The sequence below is a fragment of the Megachile rotundata genome, chromosome 14, assembly GCF_050947335.1.
Source record: "Megachile rotundata isolate GNS110a chromosome 14, iyMegRotu1, whole genome shotgun sequence".
Lineage (NCBI taxonomy): Eukaryota > Metazoa > Arthropoda > Insecta > Hymenoptera > Megachilidae > Megachile > Megachile rotundata.
Genome location: NC_134996.1, coordinates 5366756 through 5389130, shown reverse-complemented (window position 1 = coordinate 5389130; position 22375 = coordinate 5366756). Strand labels below are relative to the sequence as shown.

The following is a 22375-nucleotide window of genomic DNA, read 5'->3' as shown; positions in this document are numbered from 1 at the left end:
TAAAAAGAGCAAACTTATCAGAAATAAAAGGTTTCCCCAAAATTTGCGAAGCTGTAGTTACATCACCACCGCAGTGGGGCGATATTTCAGTTGTTCGATCGTTCCGCCAACGAACATTTTCTTCATTACCCGTTTTCCACTATATCGCGTCGTGAAATTAGTGTTCCGCTTTCCGGGGCATTTTTAGATTCATGGATAATCTCGCGTTCGCGGCCGTCCCGTGTTATCGTTTCTTCTCCAGCTCGGCCAGTTTATCCCCGGGATTCTGTTCCCTTCGCTGAATAACGAAGCCAGCAAGAATTTCCTCGGAGTATTTTTTCGCCCAGGATCGTCCGGCGTGTGATGTAGTTCGCAACGAGATCGTAAACGTTAACGGCACCGGGACTTTGTCAGTTATTACGGAGCTCCCGCGTTGATCTCGTGTTCCTCGGAGGATATACCCCCGTGGAAACGCGAGAACGTAACTGCGAGGCGGTTTAAATAAGTCGGAAAATATTTTTATACGATTCCACGCTGTCTGCCGGTAGCCCGTTAACTGCTGTATTCCCCTTAATATTCCTGCATCCACGATACTCGTCTCAGCCGAGCAACCTTAATCCAATTCAATTTCAGCTTTTTTCTGAGTGCCCAGGATAACAAGGGTATAACACGACAAGTCGTGGATGTAACGGGTGGTCGTTAAGTGGCCTTGAACGTGGGGTGCATAAGTGATGATATGTATCCTCCAGTGCAATGTAGTCAACCCTTGAACGAGGATTCATATTTGATTATTTATAAATTTGCTAATTTTTATATTGCAAAATTTCTATTAAATTTTTGGGTGAACGAAGTTTCAAATTTTAAACACTTTTAAGTTTCCAAGTTTAATAACCTTTAAATTTTTCCAGTTTTAAGCTCCCAAGCGTCCTACTTCTCAAATTTTTTAACTTTTAGTTAAAATATTAAGTTTTACACCAAGCAACTTAAACACCCTGTATGCTTCCTACAATCTCACCCAAAAAGAAATTGATAATTCGACGATAATCCAAATCTTTGAACATAGTTATTGATTGCATAAAATCCTATCGACAGTCTGTCAATACGCGAGTCGGTCATTTTCATGCAACAGCTTCGAAACTAAAAGGAATGAAAAAGGTACTGTTTCCAACGAGTTAATCAGTCGAACGAAAAAGAAAGTTTCGGCTTCATCGAGAAACTGTAGTTGCCGGGAGTTCTACGAATTGGAATGTAAAAAGTTATTCGATTAGCCCACTTTTGTCTACATTAATTATGATTCGATACTCTTGTGCTCTACCGAACGAGTAGGAAGTATCGGCTGCGATAGAACTCCTCTGTTAAGTGGATGAGAAAAGTTTCTGTAATACTACCAAGAGATGGAACAAGGGGAAAAGGAATGAGAGAAAAGAGAAGAAGATTGATCTACGAACGAGAGCGTTGAAGAGATTAGTCGAAGATTCGCTCCGCTATGCGATTTTCATCAATGATGATACTCGCTGAAAGAATAAAGGATTCGAATTGAAACGAGATCCACGCTTGTCTCGTAATAAGATGAAGACATTTGAACAACGAGAACATGGAAAAATGTGAATTGATGTTTTGTGACTATTTTTTTTTAAATAGTGGGTTATAGCCGCATCAACTACCCACGTCATTAGCGACTCTTGACCAGTTTACGGAGATAAGATTATGGTCGGAAGTGGATGGTTTGACATAACTTTTTCATAGTTGGGTGAGGATGCCTATAGTTTTACAAAATTTTAGTAATGTGTCTTGATACACTGTTGACGTGGTTGCTTCAATGAGGTTGTTCTTGATGTTTAATCTTCTTCTGGCGAGGTTATATTTTCTGCATTCCAATATTATGTGTCTGATGGTCATGGTTGTGTTGCACATATAGCACCTGGGGGAACCGTTTTCGAGTATGTATGAGTGAGTCAATTTGGTGTGTTCAGTCCTAATTCGGGTTACTGCCACTTGATTTCTTCTATTGTGTCTAGGGTTAGTTTTTAAATCGTAGAATTTGTCGAGTTGTTGATGGGTTGAGCTGGCTTTGTATTTTCTCCATGTAGAGTCCCATGACTGTTTTAGTAGTGCCGCGATATGATTATGGATGTCCGCAGAGGTGTTTAATATCGGCTGGTTTTCTGTGACTATAGTCGCTGCAATTTTTGTCTGAAGGTCGGCCATGGTGTTTCCGTAGATATCCATGTGGAAGGAACCCACGCTATGATTACAATTTTGTTGTCTTTGGTTAGTTTATCATATTTTTCCTGGATTTCTAAATGCATTTCAGTGGTGTAGTTTATGTTTTGAGTTTTCCGGATGATGGAGAGGGAACCAGAGAAGATAATGAACTTAGACTAAGGAGATCTGTTGACAAGGTTAAGAGCTGATAGGATTGCGTTGCGGCTGTATGGATACTATGTAACTATTGTTATTCATAATCTTTGACGAATTTTTAATTAACAGTAAAACTACCAATTCGGTCAAATCACTATTTCGCAAGTCTCTTCACGAGTCATTTTACAAGTCACACAGTTTGTTAAGGAAATTTTGCCCAAATCCGCATTAATTTTTATTAAAATAATAAATTAATGTGTACACTAGTTTATATTTTGTCGTTTATTTATTTATTTTTCAATTTTATTTTTAATTTCACTGCAAGTTTGAATCATATGCTGGTTTAGTGTTAATAGTATGACTACTAATGCTGTCAAATAACTATTTTACAAACATTTCAATTTAGGTTACACAATGTATTAACGTGGTTTTCTTGAAATATTTGTTAATTTTCGTCGAGGTAAAGAATCAATGTATATATTAATTTATGTCTTATCGTTTGTTTATTTGATTTTCATTTCCATTTTTAATTTTAAGCACACATATACCAGTAAATTGAGTGTTAAAGTAAAATGTTGGAGCTTCTGAAATTATTCCAAGAAGTTGAAGGTTCGAGCTTTAAAATTACTTCAAATAGTTAAAAGTTGCAGCATCTGAAATCATTTCAAGTTGTTTAAAATTGAAGCCTCTGGAATTATTTCAAGAAGTTGAAAACTGGAACTTCTGACATTATTTCAAGAAGGTGAAAGTCGTAGCTTATGAAACAATTTCAAGAAGTTGAAGATTGAAACTTCTAAAATTACTTCAAATGGTTAAAAGTTGAAGCAACTGAAATCAGTTCAAGTTGTTGAAAATTGAAGCCTCTGGAATTATTTCAAGAAGTTGAAAAGATTGTCTTTCAACTCACCAAAATATAAATGACATTTATTATTGAAGATCAATAGAATGAATTACTAACCTCTAACAACGTGATGTCTAATAAAATGTATACACTCCTTAAATATTAAGCATAAATAATAGTGAAAATATTAGAGGAAACTTGTATTGATGTCAGCCACTTTGAACATCTGTAATTTCAAGATGGCCGACATAATATTGACTTAACATTAGTTAATCATTTCATTTAACTAAGTGGAGTCATTTTATGATATTAGATACAATATAAATTATTAATTTGGTATTAATATTCTAATTATATAATTTATATAATCTGTATAATTATTATATAATATTTAATATTATTTAATAGTTCGATATTTGATATTATAAAATGACTTAACTTGTAAATGAAATGATACATTTTACTGCATCTGCACACCATAAATTAAACATAAATACATATATTTAACTATGTTTAATTTAATTTAATAATATTTATATTGTTACTTTACACATCATGACTGCATCATATGTTCCAGTTTTGTTAATAAATAAAAATTTCAATAAATTTCTTTATAAAAATAAATTCAATAACAATTATCGATATTAAGAATATTATGAACAATACTTTTCAATTAATATTAATGTGATTAGATTTAAATCCTCCATAATGACATACTTTTGCTATTTTGCAAAAATTTTCATTTAGCCGTGTCATGTATAATACATTTCGAAATCTATCACTGTTTACTATCACCCGCAACTTTCCATACCAGAAACATTAATAAATGATTTATGTTAAGCAGTTCAACGAATGATTTATGAATACGTAATTCCATTTTCCACCTTTCAAGTTTCTAATTTGCAAGTCAAACATTCTGTCGATAAGAAACATCTCGTGATAAAGGAGAACATATTCGACAAACTTATCAATATCCATCAATGCAACGAGCCAGTGACATACACGACCTAAATGCGATCTACAGCATTAAAAGCTCGTTAAAAGAGGGCTGCAGGCTCTGTAGGTGTAGCGTATGAACTTCTTAAGCACACTTTCCAGGAAATCACGTTTAGTACGCCGACAGTCGTGTTCACGCAAAGCAGCACGTAATTGCTAGGTAGATTACGCTAGTAAAAAAGTAATTTGCGGTTAAATTAACCGCAACCACTGAACAAACCAAGAGGGTCCCACAGAGATTTGCCGAGGTTTCTCGTACTTTAAAACGGAAAAACCATGATCAAATTTGGAAATTAACACTCACCTGAGTTTTTATGTCGCCATCGACTGTGACCTTCGATTGAAAGTTGCTCCGATTTATGATGACCTTTGCGTTATTTATGTAAATGTCTTCGCCGTCAGTGCCTGGTCTCCTGGTGACCCATAATGGTGGATTACCTTCGAGATCTGAGGAAATTGAGTCTCCTAGGTTCTCCAGAGTCTTTGGTAAGTTTGCTGGAAAAAGAAAACGAAATTTTTTGTAGTCACGGTTTACTTGTTAAGATAGTAACAAATTATGTAATTGAAATCAAAATGCGTTAGTGGTTAGGTCTTTTAATAAGAGATAGTTTAATAATTAAAAATTAATCTTTGTTAATATACATTAGGTTATATTATATAACCTAACCTACTAATATACATTAAGTTATATAGTATAACCTAACCTATTAATATACATTAGGTTATGTATATATATAATTTAGGTTTATTTGTTATCATTGATGGGTACTTTTGAGTTCAGAAATTTGAAAAGATCATAACTTTAGAAATTTCAGAGTATATACATATTTCTAATTTTGTTGATATAAGAACTTGAAAATATAATACCTTGGAAATTTAGAAATTTAAAAGTATGAAAATAACCCTTAAAAAAAGATTTCTCACACTCTTCCAATTTATTTTATAAACTATGGATTCAATAAACGATCGAATTATATATAATATAGTATACTTTTATTTTGAAAGGAGCCTCGCTTCGACGCCATCTTGTTCACGAAACCAGAAAGCAAAACACCTTAGCAAGAAGTAAAATACAAAACTACAATCTCATAGTACATACGAATCTAACCATCAGTTGGACAATGTAATCGGATCACAGCAGCTTCAGAACATTAAATTAAGGAACGAGAGTTAAATAAATTCAAATAATCTGAAACGTGAGGAGCAAGTCGTTCTTTGGCGCTTCGGCAAAGGCGTTTCGCGTAACAGGAGCCGATTGTTCATGACGGTGTTCGTAATGAAAGCTATTATTGTTTCTTCCTTTCTGTCGAGATTGAACTTCTCTCTGTCGGATGCAAAACGCTCTATCTACACTATCGCGCTTCCAACGACAGACAGCAACTGGAAAAAGCTCAGGATTACGAGGACATTCCAGCCGGTAACGAGATAATAAAGAGACCAGCTTTGTAGCTTCGCGACGAACTTTTTTCGCCCCACGTCGGTTTTTCCTTTTAGTTTAAGCTTCACCTTTTTCCCGGTTTCTTTTTTCGGTTCTATTGTTCCACGCTGGTTGTTCTGTTGTAGTCCGCGTTCCCGTTGCGGTCGGAAAATAAAATTCTTTGGCCGGTGACGAGCTCGTTGGCTGGATTTTTACGTTTCGGTTTTTGGCGCTGATGCGAGAGGAAGTAATACGTTTGACGCTGTACGTCGTTGTTGTCTTTTGTTTTCTTTTACTTGCGATTTTTTGGCCGGTTTTACGGCGCCGTTTTGTGGGACGTTACAATGCCATCAATCCCTTTATTATTTCGATTTTTCGTTCTGTATGACGTTCGTTGGTTGCACGAAGGACAATTTCGAATATTAGAAACAATATGGTTTGATACGAGAGAATTTTTAGGAAAATTTGATTATTCAGATAGCAATGTTTTCAATAACGCCTTTAAAACGATTTAAAGTACACTGTAAGAAGTACTGCTTTTAAAGATCATTTTTAAAGCTTGTTATAACAAACAAACTATAACATTTTATTATCGCAGTTATACATGTAATTTAACAAGTAAAACGTAACAGATGAACAGTTCTTAATTTGAGAAAAACTCAAGCTAAAAACAAGTTTCAAGACTTCTATCAATATAAAATGGAAAGAAATTTGTTTAGTTAATCATTTATCACTTGAAATGATTAATTCACCTAACCATAAGGTACTCTTCGATAATCCGGTTTCTTCACCATCTGCAATAGTCCATTATAGAACTAACAATAACTTCGACAAGTGGTTTGGTGGACATGTTTCTTTGCGTTTGATGACGAGGTAACCGACCGTTTTATTGCAGAATCAGCGAAAGCGTACCCTCCTTATTCGAGTCACCGAACGCAAGCTCGTTTTTACATTCGTTCAACCGCATTGAATCGTTCTTTTTTACAGGATCTACGAATTTTACGGGATTTGGTCGGAAACATATCCGAGAATGACTCTATCGTTACCGTGGTGTGATCGATCTCGTTGATATTGCATGTAAATGCATACGTTACGTGATCGAGTAGACGATATAAATCGTAACGTTTGCACGACACAAGGGCACAGATAAAAGTAAACGTGCCTTCCAGAGTTTATTTGCGTACTTTATTCTATTTGCTAACACGTTTATTCTATGTTTAATACATGATTTTAACCCTTTGAACTTCATAGTATTTTTGTTGACACAGGGTAGCAACTTCAAACTTTTTTAATTGAAAAGTTTCATGAACTCGTTTATTACAGCTATTTTTTACAATTAATTAATTTGTTACTGGTGTTTACTATAGGTCATGCTTGAGACTGTAGATTTAGTTAAAAAAATATTTGTTTGAAATGTTTGTGTTGAATTGTGAGTCACCTTTTCGGTAGAAAGAATGAACATTTAATATTAAAAAATTTGTAGTTATATGTAACTTACATTATTAAGGTTGCAAAGATTATACCAATATGTTATACATACACAAAATTTTATTATAATATAGATTGTCATTATTGTATTTATAATATAATTTGTAATTTGATATAATATGTTATTATAATCTTTATAATGTGTGTTATATAAAATTACAAATTAATTAAAATTAAATAGTAAAGTTATACATCAAGTATAGAATAAGTGTATTAACAAATTTTTGTGACTATTAAATATGAATACTTTTGTAATTCAAATTAATTTCATTATTTTTGTGATTTCGATAATAATTTAAAGTAAAATCTTGAAACTTCAGAGAGATTCAATAATCTTAATAAATAAGATCATTTATGAACTTAGCAAATAAAAATAATAATTTGTAACATAATGAATAAAATGAATTAATGTATAAACTTGATACATAATAAAGCACCTCAAATTGTAATCAACACAGAAAAATATATTCAGTTATTGCATATAAAGTGCAGTATTTCATTACATCAGTTTGCAGCTTAAGGTTTAACGAAAATGGCTACGTAAACGATTTAGTAATATTTTAAATTCAAAATAGCTGGTTGTCATTAATAGCAACTTCAAAATAACTAAAATAGACAATAGTTTGATAACATAAAACTATTGTAAAGTAGTATTTGTATTACATCAATTTGAAATTTAATGTTTGTTAAAAATTTATTTAATGTACTCAGCATAAAATTATTATGCATTGATATGTTGTTTATTAATTGCATCAATAAATAACCATTTTGCGCATTGTACAGTACGATGATTTTCTGATAATCAATCAATTTATACTAAAAGAGATTATACTAAGGCATTAAGATTTCAAGCTTCAAATCAATCTGCATCATAAATACTAATTTCTAGTTTGATGTCATCAAAATGTATTAGACTCTTAATGTTCAACAATCAATTCATATGCAACAACCTAATACATACAATTCTTTTAGACAACTGAAATTTATATTTGATTTGATTTTATTTCTATAATAATTGTATTACATTGCGTCAGGAAGTACCATTACCAGTTTGTAAACCATAAATAAATAAATAAATAATTCTATAACCGAAATAAATAACTAATTTAACCGAAACGTTATCAGGTCAAAGTTCAGTAAGTGAATCACAATGAACCGAATTCAATCAGAATCAATTGGCCCGTTGCACGAGGTAGTAAAAATGTTCCTAGTCAGTCAATAACCCGGGGCAAGGGTAGAATTTTCAAAATCGAACGTACCAGCCAGAATTTCGATCGCGATATTCGAATTTCACGAGCGTAAGCTGCCACGATCATCATCTGAATCGCAAATGCGCCGATTGAATTCGCCGAGGCCGAGCAAACAATCCGGAAACCGAGAGTTTGATGCTGCATTTCGCGGTCCAAGAGGTGCACCGTCAAACTTTCGTCGAATAGATCCACTCACACCAGCGAACTTGCCAGCCAGAAACTCGTAATTGATTTAAAGAAGTGTCCAAACAAGATGCCGTTGCCGTGCCTGTTGCCTGGCAATGTATTGAAATACATCCACGTTCGTGCGTTTGTGTAAACGGCCATGCAATCGGCACCGGAACCGAGATTATTCGGGACGGAAGTCTGCTTTCAACCGAAACCCTGAGGAGAGGGAGTAGGGTTTTTTGGCCAGAGAATATAAATCGATCGCGCCAAGCAGCTTTGTACGAATGTTCTCGTTTTGTGGTCGGCCATCGCACCTGTGCCCCAAGGGGTTCCCTCGTCGAAAATAAATGGGATTCGATCGACGACTTAATCATCCGCCTTCGTTGAAAGGGACGTCGGGGACAAAACGATGCAGAGATCAAGGGAGCTATTGATCGCTAAATGGAACGTATTTGTCTGGATTTTTCGATCGTTGTACGTGGCGTTTGTCGTTGTGAATGATTAACGCGCACATTTTTATTCATTGCTGTCCCCGTTCATGGCGGTTTTGTTCTTGTTGTTTGAAACAGCGCTGGAGGTTCGTCGATTTTATTGCACAGATATTTCTGACACCTTCGATTCTTCCGGTCTAGAATTATTTTCAACGAAAGAATATTTTGATCGAAAACGGTTAGTGGACTGCATCAACCTTCTTCATAAAGGGGTACACATTTTGGTACCTCGAATAATTTCTCTTCTTTACCTTTTAATAATGGTAACAAAAATAAAACAGTAAAACAGAAACGAAGGAATAAATATTTACATATTCAAGCTTATAATTTTCCACGTTCTCCTTTTCTTTAATTTTCCTTATCCATTTTTTTTTTTATTCTGAGGCACCTACACAGTCTGAGACTTGAATGATTTTGGCAGGTACGTAGTTTCCAAGAAGACGAAGAAATTCAAATACTAAATTCAATTCAATAACAATATCAATATTAAAATTAATCATATCTGACATATCTTTAACGACTATTCTTAAAAAATTTGTTACATTTCTTTATCTAATCTTAATCATTTTCAGTTACATTACTGAACCATCATAAAATATAAAATTATTAATTTAATAATTTACAGTTAATCATTAAAAAATTATAATTTTCTGTAAATTAAAATAATTTGTCGTTTGCCTTTAAATAATTGCAATCTGAAAATAGAAATTTATCTAATAAAAATATGTTTTTATTTAAATGATTTTTTTCATTAATAAATAAATTTTTAATTTGCATTTAATAAATTTTAACTATTTCATAATATTTTCATTTTGAAATATAATATGAATTTTTAATATAAAATGGCAATAAAGTTTGTAAATGAAAAATTTATAAAGGAAAACTCAAAATTATTGACATATCGAAAATTGATAGAAACGAATAATCATTTTGATTATTCTCACCCTATAGAATGTCATCAGTAAACAGCGCTACCTATGAGCGTCTGAGAAACTAACAGTTGCGCGCAAACTGCCGGTGTGTGATGTGTTCTCTTCGTATTTTTTTTATCATAAATTTATTCGTAGTTATTTGAATGATTTGAAATTATTTAATTAATATTCAAGTGTTGTAAGGTTAAGTAGCGTTAAAATGAACAACGCTTCAGTGTCGAAGGTACTATGCAACCTGTTGTTCCTACTCCCATAACCTTAAAATGCATACGCGCGCTCTTTGTTTACTAAACTACAATGTATGATCTTTTAGTAATAAAGAACCTTTAATAAAGTCTGTAAAATAATCTTAATTATTAACACTTGAATTGTGAAGCAACCTTAATTGTTTATATACCTTTTTTATAATCTTTGATTCAGTTTTTTCTTAAATTTATTTCTTTTTCATGTAAATTATATTTCATATCTTTTTACACAGCAGAATATAGTGTGTGGGTATTTAACTTAGGATTTATGAAACAGTTATTAGTTAGTAATGCTTATTCATTGTTCGTAGTCCTGTATCATAATAAAAATCACCTATAAAAATTTGTGTTTGATATTTCATAGTAGTTTTAATTCAAAATATATTTTTAGGGTGTTTTTGCATATAAAGGTAGTTACAAAATTGGCAAGAAATCTCAAAAATTTAAATCGGTAGATTATTTCAATGAACCATGGTATCTTGCTTACGATGAAACATGGAGTAGCATTCAAAAGGCAGCTGAGGTATTATTTCTATGTTAAATGCTCTTATATATACATATGTCTAATATGCATATATTTTGTTACATCAATGCTTTTGTATAAAATTTTAGGACATTAGGCTTAATATGTTTCAAGAAATTTTAACAAATTTAGAATTGTTCGTTTCTAAAATTAAAGAAACACCAGTTGAACAATTAGAAGATGGAATACAAACAGCTGTCATATTAACAGGTGATAATATTTATGGGAATCATCATTTTGCATGATGTTACATTGTTTGATCAATATCATACATCATTGAACATCATTGTATTATAGGAGTTAATGTTCCTGATCATGAAGCAATGTTTCAAAAAACAGTTTCTAAATTAGAATCGATAACAAAACACACAGCAGTTATTTGGAATAGAGATACAGAAAATATTAAAAATATATTAGAGGAATCAATTTATCAGCTAATAAACGAGGAAGAGGTGATTAATTAGTTTTCAAATAATAATTTAGAAATTCAAGGAGAATCTATGATACATTTATTTCTAGAATGAAGCTGGATCGATTAAAAAGAATCAGTGTACTATGCGAGTCTTAAACTCTTGGCATCAGAAAAATTGCAATCCAAATGATCCACTTCTTATAATTATAACTGATTTTGAAAGTGCATCTCCAGCAGTATTACATGACTTTATTTTAATACTCAGGTATTATAAGGTGGTCTCGAATTTCATCATTAGAATGATGTAGTCTTACTATTAATCACATGTTTCTTACAGTGAATATTCAAGTACAATTAAATTTATTCTTATATTTGGTGTTGCGACCACCATACATGCCATTTATAGATGTTTAACATATGATGCCACATCAAAATTATATGTTCATGTGAGCAACAGATAGATTACAAAATTGTTAGCATAAAAAGGTACATATATTTTCTCTTGAAACAGTAATCACTTTTTATTCAGATATTCAACATGCCAACACAATTGAATACTTTGTCGGATGTATTAGAAAATATAATTTTCTGTACGGAAATACCGTTTAAATTGACTGGCCGCGCATTTCAGTTATTAACAGATATGTTTTTATTTTATGATTTATCCGTAGAGAACTTCATACAAAATTACAAGGTATTAGTTTCATTTAGTTTTTGTTTCATTTCATTACTTTTTGCATACATCTTTGATAATCTTTTTAACAGACATCCACATTTGTTATTTTTTGTTAATATTTCTAGACATGTATGATACAACATTTTTATGCAAACAATGTAAATTCACTTTGCTGTAAACCACAGCAAATAAGTAGTAGAATATCCACTTTAACAGATGAAGATTTAGAGGAGATTAAAAAATTACCCTCAATAGAAAAATATATCCAACAGTTAAAAGAGAATGAAAGGAATGAAGAAGTACTAGAAAACGAAAAGTTCAAGGTATAGTTGTAATTGTTCATCCACTTCAAACATTATAATGACAAATTTATTGTAGGGAACAGTAGCAAAATTGTTAAACAAATTTCACAAGTATATGGATCAATTTTTAACAGTGCTTAGATGTCTACATGATTTGTTGGGAACACTGCCAAATGCACCTATGGGCAAACAGGTAGAAACTGAATACAGTAGACTCTCATTATATTGCCATTATATAGACAAAGTTGCTACAATAGAGCAGGCAGTTTATTCTGTTGCCAAAGTTCTTCCTTTGACATTAAATTTGAGATTATTTTGATTAAGAACTTATGATTTTCTAAGTTTTTAAAAAATTGTTGGATTTTTAAACTCATACATTCTTAAATTTTTAAGTTCGAGTTCTCCTGAATTAGTAGATTTCTCAATTTTTAAACTTATTGATTTCTAAATTTTTAAGAGCTTTAAATCCCTAAATTCTTAAATTTGAAAGTTTGCAGATCTCAGCATTTCTAACCTTATAAATTTTTAATTTTCATGAGTTTTTGTACTTTTGCGAAGTAGTAAGAGTGGCAATATAACGAAAGTCTAAAATCATACAGGTATTTAAGAAAAAAAACGAACAAATGTAAAATGATTGTAGTTACGTGAGTTCTATGTAAAAGCAGTTTACGTGAAGGATCTGAGAGAATGTAGCGAATACAAAAATTGTTTGGAACTTCTGGGTTTTCTATCGAAGAAAGAGTTGCTCTCCAAATTAAATTCCCTTTTGACAATTATCGATAAGTCAAACGATTCGGCTATGAAGAAGCTTAAAGCCGATCTCCAAGAACACGTAACAATTATTGAAGGAGCAAGTTTAGATGTTAATGCAGCACCTGCAGATATCGTTTCCGGCAATGAGAAGCTGACTCGAGTCCAACTACAAACGGTTTGAAATCAAATTCATCGTATAAAAAATTCAACAGTGATTTTACAATTTTTTAAAAATTTTTCTTTGATTGTAGAAATTGTACAAAATGTCTCAAATGAAGTTGCGATCACCTTTTAAACAAGCGCAAATAGATGTAATCAGTTTCTTGGATCAGCACGTATTCGGTGTTTACTTAATTAATCCTAATCTGGTACCAGCTAACGAGATATTTTGCTTTAACGATGGCAATTTGGCGAAACAACACATTCGTGGGTCTTTAAGAGCTGCAATACACACTGCTTTGAACGATCCGCAGGTGTACTTGAACGTGAGTGGAAAAAAGTGCTAAATTATTCCTTTATGTTCATTAGGTCTTACAGAAAAATGATGTTAATTGTTTCTGAAAAGGTATGTATAATGTGAAGCTGTATATTAGCTTATTTTTTAAGATCTTCAAATTTATAGTCAAATTAAATGTTTGCTATAATTTAATAATTTGGGAATTTGAAAATTTAGAAATTTAGAAATATTAATTTTTACTGATTTATAGTTTCCAGGTGTTTGTATTTTCAATTTTTCCATCTTTTCAGTTTTTAACTTCAGAAATTTATAAATTTAAAAATTTATAAAAACTAGGTTTTCAAATTAAGAAATACTAATTTAACAATTTATAAATTTAGATATTTACTACTTTAAAAATTTGAAAAATTAGAAATTTAAAATTTTTGCTTTCTAAACTACAAGTTTAAATATTTGAAAATGTAGCAAATTGAAAATTTAAAAATTAACAGATTTTTTAAATTTAAATATTTACTAATTTAAAACTTTCGACATTTATAAATTCACAGGTTTAGAAACATAAACATCAAATTTAAAAATATATGAATTTGAAAATTTATAGATTTATAAATTTGAATTTACTAAATTTATAAATACAGAAATTTCAAATTTTTACATTTTCAAATTTATGTACTTCTTGACTCTCAAATTAAAAAATTTCGTAATATAAAAATTTCAAATTTTCAGTGACAAATTAAGCACACATCTATTAAATCTCTACAAGTTTAATCTTATTAAACTGTAGATATTAAGCAAATTTGAACATACTTAGTTTTAATTAGCAGTTACAGATTTCTACCTTACCCTTCAAAAATTTCCATCAAATTTGCAACTGTACACCTTATCACAAATTCTATGTCCTATGTCTCCATTTTGTTACGCCTCTAAAATCTTAATTCGAAATTTAAAAAATATGACAAATACTTTCATCTCTTCCTATTAAAAATACCTTTCCTGTGATACTTTTCAAGAAAATCACTAATAAAGTTACCTATTATTTCGTAACTTCCGGGATGGTTTACTTTACCAGTATCAAGCTTAGTTACTCAGAGTACTAAAGGTTAATTCTTATCCAGTTATGTATAGACCGTCATTAATTTCCAGCAATATTGATTATCGATTTTTCCCGAACAAGTTAACAATGTCGTGCGTGTCCAAGTTAATTGGAAATACATATTTTAGTGTAGTTGCTGCAAATTGGAGAACGACGACGCCATTCTGCCTACGATGCCCGACCTCAGTATAATTTACAAGCTGCACTTGGAATCCGGCAAGCTGATGAATATGTACGACTGGCTGCAGGTAACAATCCGTTCGTGCTCGTGTTTACAGGTTAATCCTGATTACACTTATGGTCACGCACCCTTTCACTCCCTCGTTCTCGTGATTTTAATCGGGAACGATTCACGCGAGCCTAACATTGTAAATAGACCTCCTAGAACGGGGTCGAGTCGGTTTGTTTTCCTTTGCTGGAAGCTTGGAATCATTTTTTTTAGTGCAAAACTTTGTAACCTAATTTCCTCTGCTTTCGTGACTAATCACTTGTTTCCTCAGTGTGAGCTGCTGATTAATTCATTAGGGATTTGCAAGGTTTTTTAAGGTAATTTTCTTTGTAAAACATCTTTAAGATAATTTTCTTTGTAAAAGATTTAGTGGTACAGAGGATTTTGGGAGTTGTTAAAACTGAATTTATTTTAATCTTTCAGCACTGTTGTAGTTCAGTTAACTGTAAAAAAATATAATAAAATAATATAGTATTTTAATTGTTTAATAATTAAATTGTAATGGAGTATCTAACATTTTTCTCGTAAGAAAAATTGGAGAGCAAAAGCAGCACAATTATTTAAGACTATTATCAGAAAAGACAATGTTAACATCAGGGTGAAGTTTCATTACATTTTTATTTTATTTTTTTATTTTATGCCAATGCTGACAGTAAAGGACAATTTAATATTATATTGATTTCAATATTTTATGGAATATATAAAAATGGTTTGCAATGGTTGCAAATAATATGTATACGGTAAAATTTGTTCCAAATATTTATTTTAAATTTGTACAAACATAAAACCCTGCTGAAAAATAAAAAGTAAATGTTACACTGTTTTTCAACATTAAATGAAAAATTTTTAAATTGATTTTAATATATTTTAAGAATACCTTTTATTATTCTTAACTTTGCAGGAGATTGTCGAATAAAAATGAGATTGACATTTTGTTTAATTTAACGCAAAGCCACGAATTAATTTTTGTAAACATTAATATGAAGTGCTTTATAGTTTCAATATAGTCAAAATAATGAGTTTATGCACTTTTTTTAAAACCTTCGTACAATTTTAAGTTAAGTTAATAATTTTAAATTATATGTTAGGTTCTAACCTAAAAACGTTCCCAACAACTGTATCCATAAATAATATAATAATTTTCAAATAATTATCGTATTCGATAAGTGTTAAAAAATCTTCTATTCGTAATATTTTTACATTTGAAGATCACTTACGTTATGAACAAACTCCTAGGTTCGAAAGAGACGGTAAAAGTAATGAAATGGAAGTTTTAGATTACTAACGCACAGTGATTACAAAGTTGCATTGCGTTATAAAGGTTTGGGTGGAAGCAGTCTTCATTTCTTGGAAGTTTTGAAACAACATACAAATGTATACTGTTTCTATACGAATGGTATAACTTTACTGGAAGTTAAATGTGAGTTGCATAGAGTAGAGAACACTTGGTTACAAATTAATCTCGAGTGGTTGCAAATTATAGTCGTAGTAGCAGCTTGAGATTCTGAAGTTGCAGTACGCTGTAGTTTGATATTAATCTTCGTAAATTGCCTGTTAACGCATCACCGCCTCGTTTAGATATATAGTATAACCACTTGTGATGACATACAACTAATTGTGATTAATTCTCAAGAGAAGATATACATTCTTTTCTCTCTTACTGTTTATTATGTTTTGTTGGATTGTGATTTTTATTTATTTCTTTGTTGGGAAAGATATCTAAGATTGCAGAATAATATTAGAAATAATATTAGAAATTTTAAGTAAATATTTGTTAATTATTGGTAATTTATAAATTTATAAATTTACGAGTTTCTGTGCTATATGTGAACCTTAAACTATTTCATCAAAATTATGGGAAACTTGAAATTTTATACTACAGTATTGATTGATAATTTTATTATATATTTACTACTTTATTAATTTTACTATAAGTGGATATTTTAAATTCATGAAGAATGGAACTTTGAAGTATAATTTGATAGGTTTATTTTCAATTTTGACAGTTTCCATTTTTCAGTCTTTTGGAAAATATAATAAAACGAAGCAAGAGTTACACTCGCCAAAATAGTTAGGTTAACAACACACATTCGTATTCTGCATAAGAAACGTACACACACAGTTACATAATAAAATTTTACTATTACATTTCCTTCCATTTAATATTTTCATATCATAACACGTACAAAAACAATAACTCAAAATCGTTCGAAAACAAATCTCTGATTCAGTGATTTATACTACATTTACAGGCATACGTGACCATAGTGGATCCCAACGAGGAGTCGAAGAAGCACCAGGAGAAGGAAGCAAAATTACGGTATCCTTTTTCTCGTGTTCAAACTCTTCGAAGATAACAGAGAGAGCAAAGATTTGTCTACCCACGTGGCGTTTGAAATTCATATCTATAACTGATAATGGAGAAATCCTAGTCACGTGAAGGTAACTCGTTGGATTCGCGTGCCTCGTGTTTGAATAATTCACACGTGTACGGTCGAAAGTAAATCTACTTTCCTTAGGGAAAATATGGTAGGCAACAGAAAAGAGCTGTTCAATGATTTTTAGGGATTTTTAGGTATTTGAATATTGAGGATGGGCTTAGACTTTGGGAATCTAGGAATTTGGAGATGTAGAGACTTATAGGTGGAGATGTCTGGACATTTAGATATTTAGTGATCTAGGTATTTAGGGATTTCAAAATTGAGGAATTTAAAATCATGAAAAATTTGAAAAATTGTACACTTAGAAATTTAAAAATTAGAATATTTGGAAATATAGAAGTTTAGTAATGTATAAATTTGGGCACTTAGAGAATTACAAATTGGAGATTTGAAAAATTTAGAAGTCAAAGATTTGTAACTTTGTTAATTTGAAAATTGCAGAACTTGATAATGTAGTCATTTTTTTAAAGTTCATTGTGCAATAAGAAAATGCAACATGATATAGAAATTCTAAAACAAAATTGCAATTTTTAAATAACATAAAAATAATTTTTAAATGAAATTATAAATTTAAAATAACTCAAAAATAAAATTATAAGTCATATTGACTGATATGATAGTACTAGTATTACTCAGTTTCTTATACATGCATTTACTCTTATACAATATCCTTAACCTAAAAATTCAGAGCCCGTTTCACTCAAGCAGTCGCCGAATTGGAGTTCCTCGGTTTCATCAAGAGTTCCCGACAGAAAACAGATCATGTAAAACGACTCACATGAGGCATTTTCATCGACCATAACTTTTCAGTATTATCATCCAGAAGCGAAAGTTTACAACTCTTGTATCTCTTGCCTTGCCATTTATATACTTTTTAATAAAACGTTTGAAAATGTTGTCACCGAAGTTTCATGTTTCCCTCTTGGTGTACTATTTCATTTATAATAGCGTGCAGAAGTTTCTCAGCTATTTCTTGCCTCCCTTTACCTCTTGTTCGAAGGGGAACGGCTCAGATGAAATTTAGATAACGGCGAATTATGGTACAGAAAGTGGAAAGACAGAAGTTTACGTTACGAAACCCTCTATTTATGGGTACAATTATAATAATTAGGAGTGATTGCGTTTCTTTCCCTTGGTTTAAGTATCACTAGGAGAATGAGCCTCTGATAACATTTCTGTTGTTTCAACCCTTTCGTTACAACGATATTTAGTGAAAAAATGCTCACGCTATACAAGCATGAAACTCGTATATGCATAATTTCTGTAACGCGAGTTATTCTATGGAATTACGTTATTTGCTTTACTATTTGGTTATATTTCATTTATTGTATTGATTGTATTTAATTGCCTCAGTTTCACTGTATTTATTGTATTAATTAACTCAGTTTTATTATATTTATTGTATTAATGAGCTCATTACTATAATTAGCATACGAATTAGTTTTGTTGTATTTAACGAATAATTAGTTTAATTTTATTATATTTACCGTGTTAATATTATAGTATGAATTTTATTGTATTAACAGAGGATAACCACAGTTTAAATACTGACAAATGTATAACATACAAATTGGATTTAAATATAGTAGATTCTTTATATTGCCACATATCACTATTTGTAAATTTTCAGATTTATAAATTTGAGATTTTGAGGAGTTCAGATCTTGAAATTTAGATATTTTGAACTTTCTAAAGCAACTTTGGAATATTAATCTTTTACGATATATCAGCATTACTGAATATTTTCGAAAATTTCAAAGAACAATTCAATTTCACACAAACGACAAGAAGATATTTCGCACCCTATTTCTGACATTTCCGTAAACCATTAAAGTGGATCACGAATTATGGCAACGTATAACACATTTTATATTTCCAGTTTCTGAAACGTTTCAAATGAAGATAAGATGGCACGCATTATTGTAACATAGAAAGAGCATTTAGCTAGTGGACGAGTGTAGTTAGCCTTAACAGCGATGGAATTAATAATTCCTCTAAAACCATAATTATCGTTATCTTAAGCGCTGGAGCTTCGTGTAAAATATATTTCTCAAAATGGGCCATAAACTGGCTGCATGAAAAACAGCAGGGTGCACAGCGATTCCGCGTGTACTATCTTCCGTACGTATTACACGGTGAAATGTTGCATGCAATAATCATCAGACGATATTTAGTGGTATCCAGGTTATCACATGCGCTCGGATATCAACTGCGTGCATCAACGTAATGCACATTTTGCGGTCGATTCAGAACGATAATTTTAGTATACAACGAGGAGCCAATGGCAATTTCACCTCAATAACAGGTGCTTCCTCTATAATATCGATAACCTTAATAATTTTCCCTCGATCATGTTCATTTGTATTTACGTGCATAAAGCGAGATGCTGGATATGCAATGTGACATTGGCTCTATTACTTGGCTCAAGTAATAAAGTCTCTCTCGACTGTTCCTATTTACAGAATGGGACTCAGGTCCAATGACTTTGACCTTGATATATATTATTAGCATGTTATTCAAAAGCCCAAGGGCCTAGATTTCAAGGTAATTTTCAGGGTAGGCGGTGCGACCTAGTAGCGTAGGTTACTCTTACTCTGTCGACTTCCTACGCGCCAACTTGTGGGTTGCTTATAGTACAAATATTGGTAAATATGTATTGATCTCGAAATGTGTTATTAAAGACATGTTCCTGAGTAACTTTTCCCTATAACATAATCGTTAACTATTGTTCATTAAAAAGTTAATAGCTATAAAATATTTGACAATGAAAAACTTGACAACATTGGTGATTTGGGATCATGCCTACTGGGTAGCATATAACAGGTGAATTTATAAATCAAGCTGAACAGAACTATTGTATGAAAAATCAGAAAATTAATTGTGGAGAAATGATTCAACTTAGGGAATAATTTTTGTCAACTTAGAGAATAAGTTAAAATTTGGAAGGTGTCTTTTGACATCTCTTGGTAGAAATAGTATTAAGGCTACAAAAAATATTTTCCTAATGTATCAAAGCATAAATTTATAAGGCAAAAAAATGGTAGATTAAGATCAGATCGAATAGCCGGAAATTAATTCTGTGATATCGTGCGAGCTTTGATATACAATGCGTATTCGCGATGCAAAGCGGAGCGGTAGATATGCTCGGCGGAAATCTTCAACATCGATCATACCGGTATATCACGAAGCAGGCTTTCAGGCCCGTATGTGATTCAAAGGCACGCGGATCAGCAAGGAATGTGTCAAAATCTTTGTGAACGCGCATGATAGATGGTTCCTTGTGTCCATGCATTAAACAGCGAATTATATTCTGCTTGCTTCACAAATTTACCCTTGCGCGGTTTATCTGCATCAAACACCTGTCGCCTATGGAATTCGATTTGCTTGATTACGTGGCGGATTTCACACGGGAAACGTCGATAATGAGGTTTCGTGCCGGCAAAAGGAAAGATTGAAAATTGGCCCGGTTATTAACAGTCGAACAAAGGGAATATATTTCAAGATAGACATTTAACTAGCTACTTGTGATACGTCGACGAACAGTGAGTGGCCAAATTATACTCAAACAAAGAGGTTCATATTTTGTAACCTTAACCGATGATATAGAACAGATATTCTTATTATAATTTTGCGACATAATTTACAAGTTTAATATTTTTCAATATTACAAATAATTTTAATAATACAATATGTTATATACTTTGTTATGATATCGTATAATTTTTTAATAATGATACTTGCTATTGAAAGTAAAAATTCAATACTTAAACATAATCTTTAAATTGTAGTCAAGGTTTTCATGCTACCACTAACAGAAATCCGGAACATGGAGGACTTAATATAAGCTTATATGAACATCCGTCATTTATTTTAGAAATGAGATTTATGTGTTAATACATTACTCATAGATTTACTATAGATTGTAGCTTATCAATATATTAAGTATTAACACTACAACTACCAACCAGTTAAAATGACTGGTTTCAGATTTCTCATTTTATATTACAAAATTTTATTGTCATGATTTTATGGAAATGTCTGTCATGTTTTGTTGAGTTCTATTGTTTAAGACTAATTTATAAGTTAAAAACGAGTTCTATGTGTTACTTCATGCTTTAGTATTTAGTTATTTTCCTTTTCATTTTATTTTTTATTCTTCGATAAACGAGTATTTAATGTCGGTAGTTCTAGTGTTAATAGTAATGTTAAACTATCAATAACATTTGTAATCAAAATTACGTAAGCAAATTTTTAAAAAGAATATTCTTCTGTATAATAATTTGGCCACCCACTGAAGTCGAACAGATTGGAATTGAATATTAAATTTATGCCGCACAGAGTTTGTAACAGATTTAAATGAAAATTATGCGTTGTTATTCCCCAGATATGTATACTTTTTGTAAATTAATCGCATATTTCATGTCTGTCCGTGTATGAATAACGACGTACTTTAAATAACATTTATCTGAATGTTTACTGTTTGCTTGAACCAAGAAGATAAATATGTATACAAATTTGATGCTGGAATTATTAGTTAGGTTTTCTTTTAGAAGGAAGAATTACTTGAAAATATATTATAGTTAAGTTAGGTTCTAATAGAATTGTTTTCTTAGATACATTGTTTTGAATATATTAATACAATAAAATTGTTTTATTAGATACAATAAACTGAAAGATTTCTAAGTTTGTAAATTTGGACACTATCAGATTTTCGTATTTTCTTCAATAGTTACAAATTTTTTAAATTTCGGTATAGTCTAATTTAAAAATTAGTAAGTTTCAAAATTTTCAGATTTCCACATTTCCAATTATTTAAATACTTAAATAACCAAATTCTTAAAATAACAAATTCCAAAATTTCTAAATTTCTATGTTCTCAAATAATCAGCTCCCTGTATTTCAAAATTCCGAAATTTTCTAACTTTCAAATTTGCCAATTTCTAAATTTCTAAATCTCCACATTATCTAATTTTCAACTTGTCAAGTTGCCAAATATGTAAATTCTCAAATTCCCGAATTGTTAATTTCTAAATTCTTTCATTTCCCAATTTTCATATTCTAAAGTCCTAACATTCACAAATCTAGATTCTAAATTCTCATTTTCACAAACTTCTATATTTCCAAGTTTCCAAACTCCCTTTTCTTATTTTTAAATTCCCGAATTTTCCTAATTACCAACTTTCTAAATTCTTAAATTCATGTTTTCAAAATAACTCCCAAATTCTAAAATTTACAAATTTTTTAATTTACAAATCCATAAATCTCCAAATTTCCAAACTTCTAAACCCCTAAATTTACAAATCTTTAAACCCCTAAATCTC

At 31.1% G+C, this 22375-nt stretch overlaps 2 protein-coding genes across 4 annotated transcripts in view; one reads left to right on the top strand and one right to left on the bottom strand.

Moving 5' to 3' along the window:
• Positions 1-22375, bottom strand: part of Fas1 (fasciclin 1 Fas1 domain-containing) — a 690358-nt gene that overhangs the window by 187924 nt on the left and 480059 nt on the right. For all 3 annotated transcript variants that reach the window (XM_076539832.1, XM_076539833.1, XM_076539834.1), the window contains exon 3: positions 4482-4672. In XM_076539832.1, the coding sequence (XP_076395947.1) occupies positions 4482-4672 (191 nt within the window). The remainder of the gene's footprint in view (positions 1-4481; positions 4673-22375) is intronic.
• On the top strand, positions 9985-17960 carry Orc3 (origin recognition complex subunit 3). The gene is made up of 14 exons (XM_003701231.3): positions 9985-10146; positions 10560-10691; positions 10781-10901; positions 10989-11143; positions 11211-11368; positions 11441-11549; positions 11633-11797; positions 11905-12102; positions 12158-12274; positions 12722-13009; positions 13086-13319; positions 14513-14632; positions 16866-16933; positions 17743-17960. Exons 1-14 carry the CDS (start codon positions 10123-10125, stop codon positions 17834-17836), a joined length of 1983 nt encoding a protein of 660 aa, XP_003701279.2. The 5' UTR covers positions 9985-10122; the 3' UTR covers positions 17837-17960.

Bases quoted from the DNA above. Each gene is read 5' to 3' on its own strand.
- Orc3 (XM_003701231.3), top strand. From the start codon at position 10,123: ATGAACAACGCTTCAGTGTCGAAG. The intron at 11,798-11,904 runs GTATTAGTTTCA...TAATATTTCTAG, and splicing joins ACTTCATACAAAATTACAAG to ACATGTATGATACAACATTT. The intron at 13,320-14,512 runs GTGAGTGGAAAA...TACATATTTTAG, and splicing joins ATCCGCAGGTGTACTTGAAC to TGTAGTTGCTGCAAATTGGA.